The sequence below is a fragment of the Rhamphochromis sp. 'chilingali' genome, assembly GCF_963969265.1.
Source record: "Rhamphochromis sp. 'chilingali' genome assembly, chromosome: 14".
Taxonomy (NCBI): Eukaryota; Metazoa; Chordata; class Actinopteri; order Cichliformes; family Cichlidae; genus Rhamphochromis; species Rhamphochromis sp. 'chilingali'.
In genome coordinates, this window is record NC_137941.1 from 31,824,889 (window position 1) to 31,844,866 (window position 19,978).

At 41.3% G+C, this 19,978-nt stretch overlaps 1 protein-coding gene across 1 annotated transcript in view; it reads left to right on the top strand.

The window, feature by feature from the left end:
* The window catches only part of LOC308409356 (radixin), a 47,048-nt gene that overhangs the window by 23,415 nt on the left and 3,655 nt on the right, over positions 1 to 19,978 (top strand). Inside the window, exons 3-12 of the mRNA XM_080902040.1 lie at positions 7,012 to 7,095; positions 11,320 to 11,415; positions 11,726 to 11,848; positions 13,480 to 13,631; positions 13,830 to 13,913; positions 14,030 to 14,176; positions 15,024 to 15,120; positions 15,227 to 15,390; positions 17,790 to 17,920; positions 19,815 to 19,975. Coding sequence (XP_080758166.1) covers positions 7,012 to 7,095; positions 11,320 to 11,415; positions 11,726 to 11,848; positions 13,480 to 13,631; positions 13,830 to 13,913; positions 14,030 to 14,176; positions 15,024 to 15,120; positions 15,227 to 15,390; positions 17,790 to 17,920; positions 19,815 to 19,975 — 1,239 coding nt within the window. The remainder of the gene's footprint in view (positions 1 to 7,011; positions 7,096 to 11,319; positions 11,416 to 11,725; positions 11,849 to 13,479; positions 13,632 to 13,829; positions 13,914 to 14,029; positions 14,177 to 15,023; positions 15,121 to 15,226; positions 15,391 to 17,789; positions 17,921 to 19,814; positions 19,976 to 19,978) is intronic.

A 19,978-nucleotide genomic window follows, 5' to 3' on the forward strand; every position in this document is an offset into this window, starting at 1 on the left:
ACATGCGTACACACAAATCTACAGCTGGAGTCTCATGTACAATATAGTGAACACTTTATATAAAGAGTTGTTTCAGGTATTTTTTTTTTTTTCTTTGCAACTAAAAATGGCAAAACATACATCGTAGCGATTTCTCTACAAGTCAGCCTGTTAGAATGTGGTGGTGTTGGGCTGTTTGTTGTTGTTTTGTTTTTTACTGTAACTTCATGTCTTTGGGCTACTGGTCAGACACAACTTAAAAAAAAAAAACATATTAGTCAGTGATAACTTGAAGTCGATATCTGCACAATGCATTTTCTGAACTAAAACATGTGGGAGAAATAACACAAACAATCATTTTAGCCTCGCTTGTTTAACGTCAGTTTAGCGTTTTCTTCTTTTACTGTTGCCTGTCTGTTGAACCGATGAGCTTTTCTTTCATCTCAAGAGAGGACGATCCTTTCTAGGCCACCCTGTCAAGTGTTAAAATCCCTCATTAGGACGCCCACATGGCTTTTTAGAAAATTACATTAAAATGTGCCACTGGGATGTTGCTGTGAGGTATTATCATGTGGAATACATGGTGTACAGTGTGTGCACGTCATATGCCCCATATGGCTGCACTCTCATACATACGCACAAATGTCAGTCTTGTTGTTAAATGCATGCACACACACACACATACACACCACCATATGGTAGTGTTCCCATGCTTTCCCCGCATCTACTGCACAAACACTGTTCCCTCTTCAGACTTCAAACACACTTCATTTTCACAAGCACATTATCAATACATTAACATGAGTAATTATATTTAAAGTAACAGCTACACAGTAACAGTGTGAAAAGCTATTTGGGTCTGAATTCCTGTTTATCCAGTTTAATGACAGAAACTTGATCAAAAATGATTGTGGTGATCAATAATAGTTGAGTAAGGGTTTGGTGTTAAAACTGAGGCCCAGTCAGTGTAGCAAACATCCACAATCTTGTGCTGCGGTCAGCCCGACAAAAATGAGGTAGCTGGTTATGTGTTGCAGCTGTGTGCGTAGGAACAGCCCCCTAGGAGCTGTTGGGTAACGAGTCTCGTAAGATCAACCTTGGATGCAATGTCAGACCAAGAACATTAAATGATGCCCTCATTTTCAAAATTACTTGAATTGGGACCTTTTTTTTTTTTTTTAAATTTCTTTCTGCATGTGATAGGAAATTCATTGACATTAAGAGTCAGTAACCCACGCCAAGTCTTTGTGTGTACTGCTTTCAAACTGGCACTTTCACAGTTTCTGATCCATCAGCAGTGTGGTTGGGACATAGTTCTGGCATGTGGACAAGGCTTACGGGAGTGTTAGCTGCTGTGACTGTGCAACATGCTGATGCAAAGGGTTCTCCTTGTTTTGGTGGGAGTGTTGCCATCGACAAGAAAAGTAATTCAGTTGTTCAGATGCCAGAAGTGCACAGAGGCTATTGGGTTATTTATCATGCTTGTAGCTGAGACATTGTAGAGTCAGAAATGGAGTGTGTAAATAGTGAGTAATTAAATAAAAAAATAAAATAAAATAAATCCATACAGTGAAGCAGCTGCTCATTCTGTCCTACCTCCGTATGTTATGAGTATAGTCCGTACTGTCTTAGAGGAGTCGCCTAAAAAGTGTGGACTGCGGCTGGTGGTATATAGTTTAGCACAGTGTGGGGTTTTTTGTTTTTTACAAGAGAGGACCTCACTTTGGTGTGGAACTTATTGGGAATTTATTAGTATCTTTGCAGACAAAAAGATGCAACACATTACAGGACGAGAGGGAAAATATAGAGTATAATATACACACTTTAGTGTGTGTGTGTGTGTGTGTGTGTGTGTGTGTGTGTGTGTGTGTGTGTGTGTGTGTGTGTGTGTGTACCCACTGTCTGTCGTATATTTTTCAGGTCAGTAGAGCTGTCTGTGATTTCTTATGATTGATGCGTAGGCATCATCTCTTTGTCTTTGTGTGTCTCTAAATATTACACGCGCGCGCGCACACACACACACACACCTTACTAGTTCCTTATGCAGCAATTTTGTACTTGAAGTGCATTTTATTGCTTTCGTTGTATGCATTTATACTTCAGAGCTGATGCAGGATTGACAGAACTATGACAATAAGAAAAACTCCATATGTCCACACTGGCAGATTACAGTAGTTATTGGATAGCATAGTGAGCAAGCTAGATACAGTTACATTCTATTACATGTAGTTTCACAGGGGTTACTGCAAAGCAGACAGTTGTTAAGGTGGCTGCAGTGTTTGCATTTCTGGGAAGGTACAAGTTAAGCGATTGCATAGATTTCTTATAGTAGTATAAAACGGCATAAGACTGGTAGTTTTTACTGTATCATTGTTATTTCTCATCTCCTCTGTGCCTCTCTCACTCCCCTCTCACTTTCTGCCAGGGTTACTTGAGGATAGTGCCAGTTGGTGGTTGGTTTCACTGCAGAGAGGGTTTCATACTGCGGCACAGGGCATTATAATGTATTGCACCTCGAGTGGGAAGAGAGGAATAGATGCACACCAAGAGAAATGTGCGATTGCATATTTATGTACTGCATATGAGTATGAGTTCATTACTATTAAAAGTGTCTGGAAAGGATTACTGTAGGGCAGTGGTGTGGTTTTGAAGGCTGATCTGATCTCTGGATTTCTTAGTCTTTTAAAACATGTTACTGTGTTAAAATTTAAAATGAGGTGAAATTTCCTGAATTCACGCAGAGACGGCGTGTTTTCCTGAGATATCTGTCTGGGCTTTTCTTATGAATAGCACTACATCATAACTCATTGAGGAAGTGACGCATTCTCCAAATTATTATGGTTGTTTCTTGTGCAAACTTTCACTCTTCTATGCGGAAGCACAGATGTCCAGTGAACCCCAAAGATCCAGGAGAAATGGTTCTTATTTTAGTTTGAGTTAGGGCTGCTCAATTAATCGAATTTTAATCACGATTACGATCTGGGCTTTCAACGATCATTAAAAATGACTGAGCCGATTATTAGCCCCTCCCTAATTTATCCGCGACACCTTAAAGGCCGGTCCGTGAAAATATTGTCGGGCATAAACCGTCCGTGGCGCAAAAAAGGTTGGAGACCGCTGATTAAGAGGACCCGAGGGAAGCTCGGAAAGCTAAGCAGAAGTTATTTGGAGAGTGACTGCCGTTGGTTGAAAAGAGAGTTTAAAAAAAAAAAAAACTTCAGTGGTGTTGCACACTATTTTATATTATTTTTTTAAAGTCATTGTTAACCCTTTAAAGCCGGTCAGAGCAGCACGCTCCGTTTTGCGTAACTATTGTTAAATCCCTGTAGAACCGGAACCGTGTAAGCTAGCGCAATAATTTGTTTTGCATATGAAACCGGAGGAGTTGTACTTACATCTTATGCCATCAGCTTGTCCTCGGTCACGGTTTCGTTCCACATATAGCTTTGCAAAAATTGCATAAAAAGCGCTTGCAGGAACAAAAACATAATATTCCAGAAACACGCTTTGCCGTTCCGATCAGCTGTTCGTAACACTTCCCACAGTGAAATGATGCACATGCTGTTTTCTTTGCAAACTTGCATCATAGGATTGTTTTTTGTTTTTCCTGCAGTATATAAAAATTGCTGTATCTCCAAAATAAAACTATGAAGACACTCAAAATAAATTTCCTGTTGTTGTAAACTATTTTTTGCAACTTTATTGTATTTAAAGTTTTGAGGGATAAGCCTCTTAAATTTCTCCAAGTAGAAATATATGTAAACAAAACAAAAGCGATTTTCAATTTTTTTTGTAGTTTATTGCACTTTTTTGCAATTTATGTAGTTACTATGGACTTAATGCATACATATTATTAAAATATGGGCTATAACAGTTGTATTGATGTATAGCAACTTGAAATGCTCCCACAAATGGCACTACAGCATGTAAAAAAAATAATATAAGCTCTGGTGGACTTGGTTCTATAGTAGGTCTTAAAGGGTTAAATAAATATCGTCAAATAATCGTGATCTCAATTTCAGTGAAAATAATCGTGATTATCATTTTTGCCTTAATCGAGCAGCCCTAGTTTGAGTCATTGTAGTTTTCACTGAGTACCCCCCTTTTTTATTTTTATTTACATTACAGTTAAATCGGAAACCTAGTGACAGGTCTTGGTAAAAGTGGAGTGAAAACTTCCTCTATTCAGTTTACGGGAAGAAGGATAAGCAGCGTAAACAGACTGCACCTAATATGGAAGGTGTGTGTGTGTGTGTGTGGTCACTATGTGTTGGGAATATTTATAGAAGTCTGACAGGGACTCGCACACAGCTGCACAGGCAGTCCCACCGGCAGACTGTGGAGCCTCAGATCAGTCCAGTTTACTTTTTTCCAAGCTGCTTATATTTGCTTTCTTTCAATACAGTCTTTAGATTTTCACACGTTGTTAGGAACTTTCACATCCTGTTTTTAGCAGTTCTGCTTCCTCCACACATTTATTTATATATATATTTAGTTATTTTTTTTCATATACACTTAGGGTTCCCTTTTTTTCTAAATGTAATATATTAATTCCTATTACATTTCATTTAACCTGTTAAATGTGTTGCAGCTTCCTTCTCCTTCCCAGTTACAGTGGGGCAAAAAAGTATTTAGTCAGCCACCGATTGTGCAAGTTCCCCCACCTAAAATGATGACAGAGGTCAGTAATTTGCACCAGAGGTACACTTCAACTGTGAGAGACAGAATGTGAAAAAAAAAAATCCATGAATCCACATGGTAGGATTTGTAAAGAATTTATTCGTAAATCAGGGTGGAAAATAAGTATTTGGTCAATAACAAAAATACAACTCAATACTTTGTAACATAACCTTTGTTGGCAATAACAGAGGTCAAACGTTTACTATAGGTCTTTACCAGGTTTGCACACACAGTAGCTGGTATTTTGGCCCATTCCTCCATGCAGATCTTCTCGAGAGCAGTGATGTTTTGGGGCTGTCGCCGAGCAACATGCACTTTCAACTCCCGCCACAGATTTTCTATGGGGTTGAGGTCTGGAGACTGGCTAGGCCACTCCAGGACTTTCAAATGCTTCTTACGGAGCCACTCCTTTGTTGCCCGGGCGGTGTGTTTTGGATCATTGTCATGTTGGAAGACCCAGCCTCGTTTCATCTTCAAAGTTCTCACTGATGGAAGGAGGTTTTGGCTCAAAATCTCACGATACATGGCCCCATTCATTCTGTCCTTAACACGGATCAGTCGTCCTGTCCCCTTGGCAGAAAAACAGCCCCATAGCATGATGTTTCCACCCCCATGCTTCACAGTAGGTATGGTGTTCTTGGGATGCAACTCAGTATTCTTCTTCCTCCAAACACGACGAGTTGAGTTTATACCAAAAAGTTCTACTTTGGTTTCATCTGACCACATGACATTCTCCCAATCCTCTGCTGTATCATCCATGTGCTCTCTGGCAAACTTCAGACGGGCCTGGACATGCACTGGCTTCAGCAGCGGAACACGTCTGGCACTGCGGGATTTGATTCCCTGCCGTTGTAGTGTGTTACTGATGGTGACCTTTGTTACTTTGGTCCCAGCTCTCTGCAGGTCATTCACCAGGTCCCCCCGTGTGGTTCTGGGATCTTTGCTCACCGTTCTCATGATCATTTTGACCCCACGGGATGAGATCTTGCGTGGAGCCCCAGATCGAGGGAGATTATCAGTGGTCTTGTATGTCTTCCATTTTCTGATGATTGCTCCCACAGTTGATTTTTTCACACCAAGCTGCTTGCCTATTGTAGATTCACTCTTCCCAGTCTGGTGCAGGTCTACAATACTTTTCCTGGTGTCCTTCGAAAGCTCTTTGGTCTTGGCCATGGCGGAGTTTGGAGTCTGACTGTTTGAGGCTGTGGACAGGAGTCTTTTACACAGATGATGAGTTCAAACAGGTGCCATTCATACAGGTAACGAGTGGGGGACAGAAAAGCTTCTTACAGAAGACGTTACAGGCCTGTGAGAGCCAGAGATTTTCCTTGTTTGAGGTGACCAAATACTTATTTTCCACCCTAATTGACGAATAAATTCTTTACAAATCCTACCATGTGAATTCATGGATTTTTTTTTTCACATTCTGTCTCTCACAGTTGAAGTGTACCTCTGGTGCAAATTACTGACCTCTGTCATCATTTTAAGTGGGGGAACTTGCACAATCGGTGGCTGACTAAATACTTTTTGCCCCACTGTATATAGCACTTGTGTTGGTTATTTAAAATCACAGATTCTGTAGAGTGACCTCTCGACAGTTTCTAGATCTCCTTTGCCACCTCTTATTTCAACTCAGTGATCTCAAATTAGAATTTACTGAAGGGGTTTTCCAACACTCTGCATTGCTGTCAGTGTCACAATGGTTACAAGGTGTGGATCATCTTTGACCAAATACAGTGGCCATCACTGCCTTTATGCTGCATCATGGTCGTCTGTGGGAAACATTCAAACCACATAAATCAGGTTTTACATTTTCTACAGTATAAGTCTTCAGCTGACACTCGCAGAGCATGCTGGCAAGCTGCACAGCTATAGAAACCCAAATGAAGCTTCTGGTGCACGTTTTTTCTGCTGATGTTAATGCCAGAAGAGTTTTGGACCATTGCAGTTGTTAAGTGTGCTTTTCTGCAATACACACTTCAGCACTTGGCAATGTCACTATGCAACTTCACGTGGTCTACCGCGTCATATCTGAGTTATTGTGGTTCCTAAACACTTCCACTTTGCAATAACAGCACTTACAGTGGAATATCTGAAAGGGAGGAAATTTCACAAACTGACTTGTTGCAATGCTAGCGTCCTATTACAGTACCACACTCGAGCTCTGTGAGCTTCTGAAAATGACCCAATCTTTCAAAAATGTTCGTAAAGGCTGACTGCATGGCTAGATGCTCGAAAACTATATCCCTGAGGGTAACATCCCACTGAGTATGTCTGTCTTTTATATATCGTCCGTGTTCAACAAGTAGAATTAAGTAAACCATTTACTGATCCATTACTTGTGTTTCACAGATCAATGTGCGCGTCACCACCATGGACGCTGAGCTGGAGTTTGCCATCCAGCCCAACACAACAGGCAAACAGCTCTTCGATCAGGTAAGAGTCGCATACTGTAAACACAAAGATGTAAGTGTCTTATTTTTAATTTATTCCGTTTTGATCTCAGATTGTGAGGACCAAATCTTCTTCTGCAGCTAGAAGGGTTCAAAATGACTTCTACTGTTAGAATAGACACTACAGGTATTTTAGACTATGTGACCTACTGAAAGACTCATGGATTACTAATGAAATGCAACACTGAAACTAAGTGCTGGTGCGTGTACCAGGGCGTGCTTGGCTGGGTTCGGGTTGGTACTGGTTCTGTACAAAGAAAACATATAAAGCACTCTTTGTTCAAAAGAGGAGCTTTCAGGAGTCAGCAGATGGGTGGAAGTATTGTGTGGATGGTGTGCATAACTGTGTACGTGTGTACGCTGTCTGGGAAGTAAAAGGGCAGCTTTCAGTGTCGTTTCATGTCAGACTACAAAGGGTTGTTGGGGTTGTGGTGGAATACTGTGAAGACAAAATGCGAGAGAGACACATTTGTTTTCTGCTTTTGTTGTCGCTTTTGTTTTCATGTTCTGTACAGCATGAGGGGAGTAAGGCTGTGTGTTTGTAATAGATCTGTTTTAACAGCAGAAATCAGGACTTGTTGCAGTCTAAAGCTGCAGATCATATCTGTAGTATTTGTGCAATATACACACCCAGTGAAACTGTGGTTTTGTTTTTGTATTTGTGTGTTCTGCTTCCTGCTGTGGATAGCTGAGCAACCACGTTCTGTTTCAGAGCTGTCTATGAACGTGCCTTTGACCTTTGGGTACCAGGATCCATAGAGAAATCAGACTCACTTAATGACTTGCTTCTGTGACTCGTAAACAGATTTTCCTAACATTTGTTATACAGTTATTTTTTTCTCATTCATATTCTGACACTGATCAGCTCATCTGATTGTTTGAAAGGATGATGACAGTTGGTGGTTGTAGCTGACTCGTGGAAACCACTGAGAAAGATGCCAGCTTCTGTTGACACTAAACATTTTAATCTTGCAGGAAATGCAGGTGTAAAACTGCGTGACGCTGGAATATTAACACATTAGTTAATTTTGTAGTTAACATGAATTGGCTTTTTTTTTTTTTTTTTTTTTTTTGGTGACTTCACAAAGTCTCTGCATCCATTACTCTCTAATATCGCTTTTCTTTCTATGAAACGCACAGACGCACCAAATCTGAACGTTTCAGCTGCCTGTGCCTATGCATCGCCATAGCAACAAACTGTCAAATGCCCAGTGATTTGTGTGTGTGCGTGCACTTGTGCTGCATAGTACCGAATCTGCCAAAGGATGCTTGTTTACAGTCAGCGTACAGTGATATGTGTGTTCAGTGTGTTTCTGTTATATTCACGCTCATAAAAAGAATACCAAATATTCATTTGTTTGAGATTATTTTGGTTTTAAAAGCGACCGAAAGTAAGCAATAGACGGGATGCCTTGCAGCTTATAAATGAACAAGCCAGTGGGGATAAAGTATTGAATGATGAGATCTTGTAGCATGTGAGTGGCTTATATAGCATTGGTGTGGGATATTTTGGCAGGTTTCAGACATGTGAATGAAGACACTGATTCTTTGTTCTACAGGACTCAACAGAGACCAAACAATGACAGGTCTCCACAGGGCTACATTCAGTAGCCATACAGATGAGCTCCTTGTTGTCTGTGTGCCTTTCAACTCTAAAAAAGGAGGTAGCACCACCTTGTGGTGATTTTGAGCATTTCACTAGAGCTACTTGAGAAGGCTTCGAACCAACATCGGCTAATTGTTATTAGTACACACTTAAAAAAGCTTTAAAAATCAGTTATTTACCTGAACAGAATTCTTAATATCAGTGAAAATTCTACCCTTCACACATTATAGCACTTATTCAGCTAGAAATAGATACGATGGTGGATATTTGGAGAAATTATTGTGATTATGTTACATGAATATACAAATCTTAATTGTTCCAAAATGAAGATAGCTCCTGTCTTTTCGCTTTGTTTTCCTCCCTTTATTATTTCAAGGCTTGTTATCGCTGTGTTGTCTGTTCTGGTAATTCCCATCATTAAGGGCAAAGCTGTTACGCAGGCAGCCAAGGTATTACAGGTGTATGGATTTAGCCAATGTGCAGTCAGAATTCCTAGAAAGAATTCTGCGAGTTTGATAAAATAGGTTTGTTCAGTCCAGAGATGCCCAATTCCTGCTGTAACTTTGCTATATGTAGGAAACTACCTTAATCTTTATTTGATGGATTTGTTTTGGTGATATTTCTAAACTTTTTTTTTTTTTTTTTTGTTAATAAGAAGAAATATCCCAAAAGTTTGAAAATTACAGTGTTACAGTAACCAAAGTGTGGAAAAACAACTTTGCACAATAAAAAGAAAACCAAACCTCAACTGGTACTAAAAATGTATTTTATTTTATTTATTTTTTTAAAAACTATTAAAAATGAGCCTTTTTGTGATCTTCAAAAAAAAAAAAAAAACAGGTTTAAAGTGGAAAAGACTTTGTATCTGTTGCTGTGGCAGCGGAGCTGAAATGAATGTTAGACAAAGTGTTCAGCTGCTTGTTGTAAATGGTGCAGAGCGTGGCCTGGATCCACTAAATATCCAGAGCCACAGTCATTCCACAGAGGAATCCAAACAGTGTGATGATTCAGACTGGATTGGACCCATAATGACAGCAAATTCCCTCATGAGGATATGAATGCATTCCAACATCTAAAAGGACATTACTTCATGTTAGACCACCTCTCAATTACAGCTAGTACAGTCCCTCCACATTTCAAATTAACATCCACAAGAAGTCCTGAAGCCACACTGTGGTCTAGGAGTGTGGCAACATCTCACTACAGTGCTCCATGAAGCACACCAGTCTACACACTGTAGTACTGTGCAGTATTATAGTCCTCGCTGCAGGCAGCAGAACTGTCAGAGGCGATCAGCTGATAAAGATTGTCTGTACCAACCTCGGTCATGGAGATGCTGACATGGTTGTCTTTTTGTAGGACTCGGATGTAGTTCTTTTTAAACCATCCGTCATATAAAGTGCGATTGATATGCATAGCAACAACTGACGTGCTTCAGGAGCTATATTTCTTCTGCATCCTTTATAATCCTGTGATCCCTTAAATGCAGCCTGGCTATGTTACCTACAGTACAGGAAGTCACATGTCCAGAAGGCAAACGGAGGCAAAGGCAAATGACATGCAGCACAGGGAAAAACTGTGCTGCATGTCCTGATTCCTTCGCAGTGATCCAGATTCGCATGAATGAGGTGAGGGCTTCATTGATAAAGAGGCTGCAGAGCTCACTATAAATGGCTCACTCAAACACACACACACACACAGGATGATAAAAGGCCACATCATGATGGAAAAGCTTTTCAGACAAACTAACCCAAACATGTAAGCCTGTGATGGGTGATGATCACACTCGCTTGTAAAACTGCCCGTGTGAGCAAATGTTTTTATCTAGCCTGAAAGTATGAGAGTCCTGCTCAGAGGTCCAGGCAGCTTGATCGCCTTTCCCCGTCTCTGCTACACTCATCATTCCTCCCCTCTCATCCTGAAGTCTCTTATCCACATAGCTGTCTCCTCGTACCGCAGTCCCACTGGAGGCCCGCTCTGTGTAGGCGTATGTGTGTTTGCAAATGTAATTGATTGTACCGTTACCATCGCAACGGTGTGGTTTTTTTTTTTTTTTTTTTTGGATGGGCGATTGTGGGGGCTTTCGCAGTTGTGCGTGCATGCGACATGGGTATTTAGCTTGTTTATGTCAGCATCTCTATTATTCTCTGTGCGTGAGAAAGAGTTAATTACATGGTAGAAGTGGCGTGGTATTGACTGTGTAAATCACCTTAACATCTGAGAGAGTGTCTACAATCCCCTCTGGGATCATCTGTGTCTCTTTCTCACGCTTCCTCTCTGTGTGTGTATGTGAGACAATAGTTTGTGAATGACAAACAGAGAATTGTGTTTGAGAACAGGGAGGAAAGACGAGGGGAAAATATTCAGTTTCACTTTTTAATGATGCATCGATTTGGTAAGATTGCTGTCAGTACATGATACCAGTGAGATGACAGAGCACTTTTACTTTATCTGACGCAGTGCGTACAATTTGTGGTCTCAAATCCTGAAAGAACTGAAACTGCAAGTACAGACAACAGTCATACTGACTACAGGTGTCGGGGAAATTTTGAGACTTTTTGAAGAGGAAGTGGAAAACATAAGATATATTTGTGGTTTCAGGTGGTGAAAACAGTCGGTCTGAGGGAGGTCTGGTTCTTCGGCCTGCAGTACACAGACAGCAAAGGCTACGTGACGTGGCTCAAGCTCAATAAGAAGGTGAGAGGCTGCTCAAAACACAGGAAGAAATCCATCCCTCAGCATAGCTTAAGCATGCTTATGTTTATATTCTTTGTAACAACTGAATTTATTCTCACATTAAGAAAACATTTTAATCTTATGACTCCTTGTAAATGGTAAACATTCATCATCCTGTTGTTAATACTTTATAAAACGACGTAGAGGATGGACCATGAACACTGAGATCTGTTTTTAATGTATTTTCAGTTTAGTTTTCTCAGGACTTTCATGTCCCATGCACTTTGTAAAGGGCAGATGATGAAGGCTTGTGTTCGGGTGTTCCTTCCAGGTGACCCAGCAGGATGTCAAGAAGGAGAATCCGCTGCAGTTCAAGTTCAGAGCAAAGTTCTTCCCTGAGGATGTTTCTGAGGAGCTCATCCAGGAGATCACACAGAAACTTTTCTTCCTGCAGGTACTGTGAACTGCTCAGGCTGCCAAGCTCATGTACGGGGTAAACCTGCATGAAAACTGAGCTGGATTTACAGCTGTAAAGAGCCTTTCTTATCTAAGACAATAATTACACCTTTTTTGAGCTGGTGTCATATAATGTGGCTATTGTGGTTAGTATAGATCATGCTTACCGGTATATTTGCTTTCTACATCAATTATTGGCAGTAGATGGATCAACATATCAGCAAATAAAAGAGTACGTATGGTTGCCGCTGGCTTACATTTATTAAATATAATATTGAAAGGTGGTTTGATGACGAGCTGAAATACTTTTCCTGGAGTTTTAAATCATTATTTATTTCCCTATCTGCATTGCCAATGTCTGTCAGCTAAATTGGGGGGTTTTGTTTTTGTTTTAATAACCATGTTTAATGTGCATCCCCCGCTGCAGAATAATATTGACAGAAACACTATTCTCTGAATCCTGCTGTTTAGTGAAAATCCCTGTAATTCCTCTACATTCATTTAACTATAGCCCACCCACTGACTGTTGTCACCTCCAGTTTTCTGATATATGAGTAAAAGGCCTCAATTATACTCTGTTGTGGGCGCGGACAGCTGGAGACACCACGGGTGAGCAGTGATTCCCGTTATGCTTCTTTGAAGCGTCCTTGTAGTCCGCCACCTGAGGTGCACTTGCCTGCCAGTTTTTCGAGACTACACTTTACAATGCACCAACTGTTCATGCAGCCTAGGCAGTGTGCTTCCATCCAGGTGAAACAGGAATGATTGCTCAGCTGTGATGTTTCCGTGTCCGCAACAGAGTCCTGTGTTCCATTTGCATCGTAAGTTGGAAGGCGGAACTGGGAAGTGACATTACCCCCAAGTTCAGCACATTCATTAGGAATGTCAGAAAAGGAAGAATAAACAAGGTTTGTTTCAGTGCTTAGCAAAGGTAAAGGTAGAGCCATTAATGAGGCACATGCATGGCCAGTGTTCTGCATATGGCTTATTTAATTTATTTATTTATTTTGGCTTATGTCTCAAACACACATATGTAGTAGTGTAGGTTACAAGTCACAAATGTTTACATACACTGCCGCCATTTGGACTGTTAAGTTAGGGTTGGTGGGGGATCACCAACTTCTGAGTTGGAAGTCCGACTAACTCAGAAATTCCTTCTTTGGACTTAAGATGGAATGCTTTGCATTGGCTTACATCTGCCAAAGATGATTTGGCTTGTAGCGCCAAAACACAACAGCAGTCTGCTCAAGGCGCTTTATGTTGTAGGTTACAAACCCTACGAGACACCCTAACAATCAGATGACCCCATATGAACAAGCCCTTGGCAACAGCGGGAAGGAAAAACTCCCCTTTAACAGGACAAAACCTCCAGCAGAACCAGGCTCAGGGAGGCGTAGCCATCTGTTGGGGTTAAACAGAGAGGGACAAGACAGATGGGAGAAAGCCAGAGTGTGAAAGGAATTACTAATTAATGATATAAATGTATTTTAAAACATCTTTGGACTGCATTACTATTTTAGTTCAACTCAGTTCTGCTGGAAAAACAGAATTTTCTTTTTTACCCATGAATCATGGAGTCAGAAGATCTTGACGCTTGTGTGTTTTTGCGTATATGTGTCCTCTGAGCAGGTAAAGGAGGCCATTCTGAATGATGAGAACTACTGTCCTCCAGAGACAGCCGTGCTGCTGGCCTCGTATGCCGTTCAGGCCAAATACGGAGACTATAACAACGATATTCACAAGCCTGGCTACCTGGCATCTGACCGGCTACTGCCACAGAGGTAAAATCAGTAGACATAATATGCTACTCCACGTGGGTCTAATGAAATATCTGATTCCAGAGTCTCTCTTTGTTAAGAGTAAAAATGTGTACATTTTAGCATGATTAAAAGCCCAGGAGTGCTTGTTGTGTTATTGTTTTCACTGTTAACTCTTGTGTTGTGTCGCTTGTGTCCTTTTCTCCTCGGCGTGTCCTGTAGAGTTCTGGAGCAGCACAAGTTGACAAAGGAGCAGTGGGAGGACAGAATACAGACGTGGCATGAGGAGCACAGAAGCATGCTCAGGTGAGTGTATTGTGAAAGTTTCATGGTTATGGTTTCATATTATTTTGCATGGAAAGTTTCATTCACTGGCTCCTGCATGTTTCTCTGCTAACTGTTTTCTCCTATTGTGTGTGCAGGGAGGATGCGATGATGGAGTATCTGAAGATCGCTCAGGACTTGGAGATGTATGGCGTCAACTACTTTGAAATTAAAAACAAGAAGGGCACAGAGCTGTGGCTCGGGGTCGACGCCCTGGGACTCAACATCTACGAGCATGAAGACAAGTAATAAATCTACACATTTGCATGGATGTGTACTTGTTGTGTTATTCGTGGATATCGTCATTGTTTCTTGTGATCAGGGACTCAGCTCAGTATTTGTTTGACGAAATCATTCATGTAGCGGATGAAAACCAATACGTCATTTTAACCAAAGAAGGAGCAAAATGGAACAAAAAGAGACGTTTTGTTAGACAGCTGCTCGGTTTCATTTGGGGAAAAAGTGGAACAGAGATTGATGGCTGGCATACATACACTAATGCGGTTTAGAACAGCAGTCCCCAACCCCCGGTCCGTGAGTCGTTTGGTATCGGGCCGCGAGAGTTGAGGCTCAGGTGTGAAATGTATGATTTTCAGGGTTTTTATCGGTTTTCAGCGTTATTTTGTTATCGTTAACTCGGTTTTCCTGGGTCTTTTCATGTGTGTTATGAATAAATCTTCTTTTTCGGTACCGGTACTAGTTTTATTTTGTTGCATTTATCCACGACACCTTAAAGGCCGGTCCGTGAAAATATTGTTGGGCATAAACCGGTCCGTGGCGCAAAAAAGGTTGGAGACCGCTGATTTAGAACTTAATTACACAAGAAAACGTAATTCAGTCGTTTGTTTAAATCGTTAAATCCACCTTCTAACACTTTTTTGATATTTAGTCCGAGTATGTAAATGAGGTCTGGGATGCACTGACATTATTTCCCTCTAATGGTTGTGAACAGTGGTACACAACTGATTGTTGAAACAAAACCAGGATTTTAATGGGCACCCATCGTCTGAAAGCCACTGTTGTTTTGAAGTTTTATGTTTACCAGCTCGTGCGTTTATTTAAGTGGAGTAAAATCTCTCTCTGCTGCCTCAGGTTGTCACCAAAGATCGGTTTCCCCTGGAGCGAGATCAGAAACATTTCCTTCAATGACAAGAAGTTTGTCATCAAGCCCATTGACAAGAAGGCTCCAGTAAGTGCTGATGAATTCATACACGGTTTAATGTTTTGTTTTTTTTCCCCCCCACAGAAGAATAAAATTTTTACTTACTAACCTTTCTTATGCCGGCTTCCTCCAGGACTTTGTGTTCTACGCCCCACGGTTGAGGATCAACAAGCGTATCCTGGCGTTGTGTATGGGAAACCACGAGCTGTACATGAGGAGGAGGAAGCCTGATACTATTGAGGTGCAGCAGATGAAGGCTCAGGCCAGGGAGGAGAAGCACCACAAGCAGATGGAGAGGTACGGCGCAAAAAGACCTATTAATGGATTTATTGCATGAAGTTTATATCTAAATACATACCAGCAGTTTTAAATGGTAGTCATTTCCCACCAGTCTATCCTGTATTTCTCCTAGTACTGCACACTTTGTATGACAACTACATACAGTGGGGCAAAAAAGTATTTAGTCAGCCACCGATTGTGCAAGTTCCCCCACTTAAAATGATGACAGAGGTCAGTAATTTGCACCAGAGGTACACTTCAACTGTGAGAGACAGAATGTGAAAGAAATATCCATGAATCCACATGGTAGGATTTGTAAAGAATTTATTGGTAAATCAGGGTGGAAAATAAGTATTTGGTCAATAACAAAAATACAACTCAATACTTTGTAACATAACCTTTGTTGGCAATAACAGAGGTCAAACGTTTACTATAGGTCTTTACCAGGTTTGCACACACAGTAGCTGGTATTTTGGCCCATTCCTCCATGCAGATCTTCTCGAGAGCAGTGATGTTTTGGGGCTGTCGCCGAGCAACACGGACTTTCAACTCCCGCCACAGATTTTCTATGGGGTTGAGGTCTGGAGACTGGCTAGGCCACTCCAGGACTTTCAAATGCTTCTTACGGAGCCACTCCTTTGTTGCCCGGGCGGTGTGTTTTGGATCATTGTCATGTTGGAAGACCCAGCCTCGTTTCATCTTCAAAGTTCTCACTGATGGAAGGAGGTTTTGGCTCAAAATCTCACGATACATGGCCCCATTCATTCTGTCCTTAACACGGATCAGTCGTCCTGTCCCCTTGGCAGAAAAACAGCCCCATAGCATGATGTTTCCACCCCCATGCTTCACAGTAGGTATGGTGTTCTTGGGATGCAACTCAGTATTCTTCTTCCTCCAAACACGACGAGTTGAGTTTATACCAAAAAGTTCTACTTTGGTTTCATCTGACCACATGACATTCTCCCAATCCTCTGCTGTATCATCCATGTGCTCTCTGGCAAACTTCAGACGGGCCTGGACATGCACTGGCTTCAGCAGCGGAACACATCTGGCACTGCGGGATTTGATTCCCTGCCGTTGTAGTGTGTTACTGATGGTGACCTTTGTTACTTTGGTCCCAGCTCTCTGCAGGTCATTCACCAGGTCCCCCCGTGTGGTTCTGGGATCTTTGCTCACCGTTCTCATGATCATTTTGACCCCACGGGATGAGATCTTGCGTGGAGCCCCAGATCGAGGGAGATTATCAGTGGTCTTGTATGTCTTCCATTTTCTGATGATTGCTCCCACAGTTGATTTTTTCACACCAAGCTGCTTGCCTATTGTAGATTCACTCTTCCCAGTCTGGTGCAGGTCTACAATACTTTTCCTGGTGTCCTTCGAAAGCTCTTTGGTCTTGGCCATGGCGGAGTTTGGAGTCTGACTGTTTGAGGCTGTGGACAGGTGTCTTTTATACAGATGATGAGTTCAAACAGGTGCCATTCATACAGGTAACGAGTGGGGGACAGAAAAGCTTCTTACAGAAGACGTTACAGGTCTGTGAGAGCCAGAGATTTTCCTTGTTTGAGGTGACCAAATACTTATTTTCCACCGTGATTTACGAATAAATTCTTTACAAATCCTACCATGTGGATTCATGGATTTTTTTTTTCACATTCTGTCTCTCACAGTTGAAGTGTACCTCTGGTGCAAATTACTGACCTCTGTCATCATTTTAAGTGGGGGAACTTGCACAATTGGTGGCTGACTAAATACTTTTTTGCCCCACTGTAAGTGACAGTACGCTAGTAACCCTTTCTGGCCACTAGGGGGCAGTGCTGCTTTGAAGAAAATCATAAGGCTGAACTTTACTTTTTTCTGTTAACTGTAAATTTCCACATATTTCTATTTGGTAGCAGGTGATGTGGCGATTTTTATAAATGCCATCAATGTGTCCAGCATTGGTTTCACTTTGTGCTGAATTTTTGTGTGTGTGGGTAGATTTAGTTTTACTTAACAAATTGGTAAAAGTGTCTTTTATTGACTACATAAGGGTTTGTTTGTTTTTTTTGTTTTTTTGTAAGTGATTCTAAAACATATTGTTTTATCATCTTCAGTCTGTGTGTGCCAATATTATGTGGTTGTTATGGATAAACAGGTAAATTTGGCATAATATTGCAAGAATAATGTAAGCTGAGTAGTCAGTCGATCTGAGTGTGCACGCAGTGCCTGAAAAAACATGTTTTTTTGTGTGTGTCAGCGGGTTCACATGAACAAAGGAACCACAGCTTTCTGTGGGAAACTGGGTTAAATAGTTAATTGATATGAAGCTGGAGACACAGCAGCAGGGAGCCAGACTCAACACAAACCTTTAAAACCTTCCTCTTGAGTTTTGTCGGTACACAATCATGTGACGTTTGCTTTCTTTGTGGTCTGGACAGGGCACAGCTGGAGAATGAGAAGAAAAAGCGAGAGCTTGCAGAGAAAGAGAAGGAGCGAATAGAGCGAGAGAAGGAAGAGCTGATCGAGAGGCTGAGGCAGATCGAAGAGCAAACTCAGAGAGCTCAGAAAGGTACGTCTCCACCCACTTCACTAGTGTGTGCGTGCGCGTGTGTGACAGTGGGGTGTACTACAAACGAAGCTCAAGGAAGTATTACGGCTGGGCTTTGTTTGCTTTAGCTGGCTCAGCAAAACCTAAGCCCCACTCGGAGATAACTGCTGTCATGGTGATGGTTATCAGCTTTCTCTGTTTAGCTCTCTGTCTCAGGCTCTGTGCACGCTCGCATTAAAGGGGGGCCTTTCACCTCCTACACCAATCACAGATGAAGATGGTAAAATGGTGATTAAAGAACTTTAGAGAACAGAAAACACTAAAATTTCAGACTGCTGCAGATCAGGCAAAAGATCTGGTGATTTAGAGCACAGAGAACTTAGATAACATAACGTAAAAAAGTGTATGTATTTAAACTACAAAGCTTGCTGACCCACAGTCAGAGGAGAGTTTGTTGGCACATCAAAGTGAAATTAATTTGATTGATTTAACAGGTACTCTTGGTGACAGTCTGATCAACTTTCTAAGCTGTGGTCTAGCAGCTGCAGTTCCAGCTGTGTAAAAGACACATAGTAGCAGATTAGAGTCGAGCATAATTATATTTGGACATTTCCTTAGTATTACGTCACAACAATGTGATTGGTCACTTGCAGTGTTGAACCTGGAACAATATTTATTATGATGATGTGGGAACAACACCAACTCGACGATATCAGATCATCTGATGTAGCCAGGTAAAAACAAACCGACCGGTCACTCTCACCTCGTTCTGCACGTCCTCTGTTCGTCAGCCTGTGAGACGTAGATATTTCCTTTAGTCCTGGGAGTCATTACATGTTTGTAGCCACAAGTCTTTTATAGTGACATAATTTATATTTATTTATGTCATTTCACACATAACTTTAATTGTGGTTTCAGTACTGAACTGATAAGAGACATTTGGTAATAATGTTTTAATCACTGAACAGGGAGCTGTTTTTCTTTCCCTGGAGGTCAAATGCAGTTTCCCATCCTGAAGTGAGGGTTATTGTGAAGTGTATCTAATCTGATAATCTGCACACCTACCCACAAGTTTGCGTTACTTGGCTGATGTTTAACATTTGGGAACTGCTATCTAAGACGGATCAGCATCTGTGGTTCATCATCTTATTACTAATTTTCTGAATTTGCATAACATAGAAGCTGCAGTGCAGACCGCAGGCAGCAGCAGGCTGTACTGGCGCCGATCCCAGAAGATTAAGAACAATTCACACCTGGAGTGTTTTTAATCTAAGAAATGCTTGAAGCGTTGGATTCACCACTCTGTATCTGGACTGTACAGGTACAAATGTGGAAGTTTAAAAAATGAAAAATAAACATATTTTAAAGAACTCGTGACGTGACGTTTGAAAATATTGGTCTGCTGCAGTTCTTTAACTTGGATTTTTTTTTTTACCGGGTAAACATAAAATGTTTTCGGTTCATCATTAAAAATACATGTTATTTAAAAAACTTTATATTTGTTGACGACTTTACATCCAGGGTTGCAAGTAAAGCTTAAAAGTAGATGTGAGAAACATTTTAGTTAACTCATTTTGACTTCAGTTTTTTTTTTTTTTTTAAATAAATGGATTTCTGTATTAAGACTTTAGATGCCTGCATAAGCTGAGAGGTGATCCAACAAATTTCCCACATGTGGGACTAATAAAGGTTATCTTATCTTATCTTATCTTATTCCATTTAAAACACTAAAACTAACCCTGGACCACATAAAAACGAAATAATCTGAGAGCAAAAAGGGGCTAAACTGACACGATCAAATCCACTCTGGAAACTGAACTGAATAGAAAACAAAAACTCTAAAAAACAAATCTGAAACTGTGGTCACTGCATGTTAGCGATGCATATTGAGACGCTGATATGCGTGTGCCTGCAGAGCTGGAGGAGCAGACCCGCAGAGCGCTAGAGTTGGAGCAGGAGAGGAAGCGGGCGAAGGAAGAAGCAGAGCGGCTGGAGAGGGAGAGGCAGGTGGCGGAGGAGGCCAAGACAGCGCTGGCTCAGCAGGCCGCTGACCAGATGAAGACCCAGGAACAACTGGTA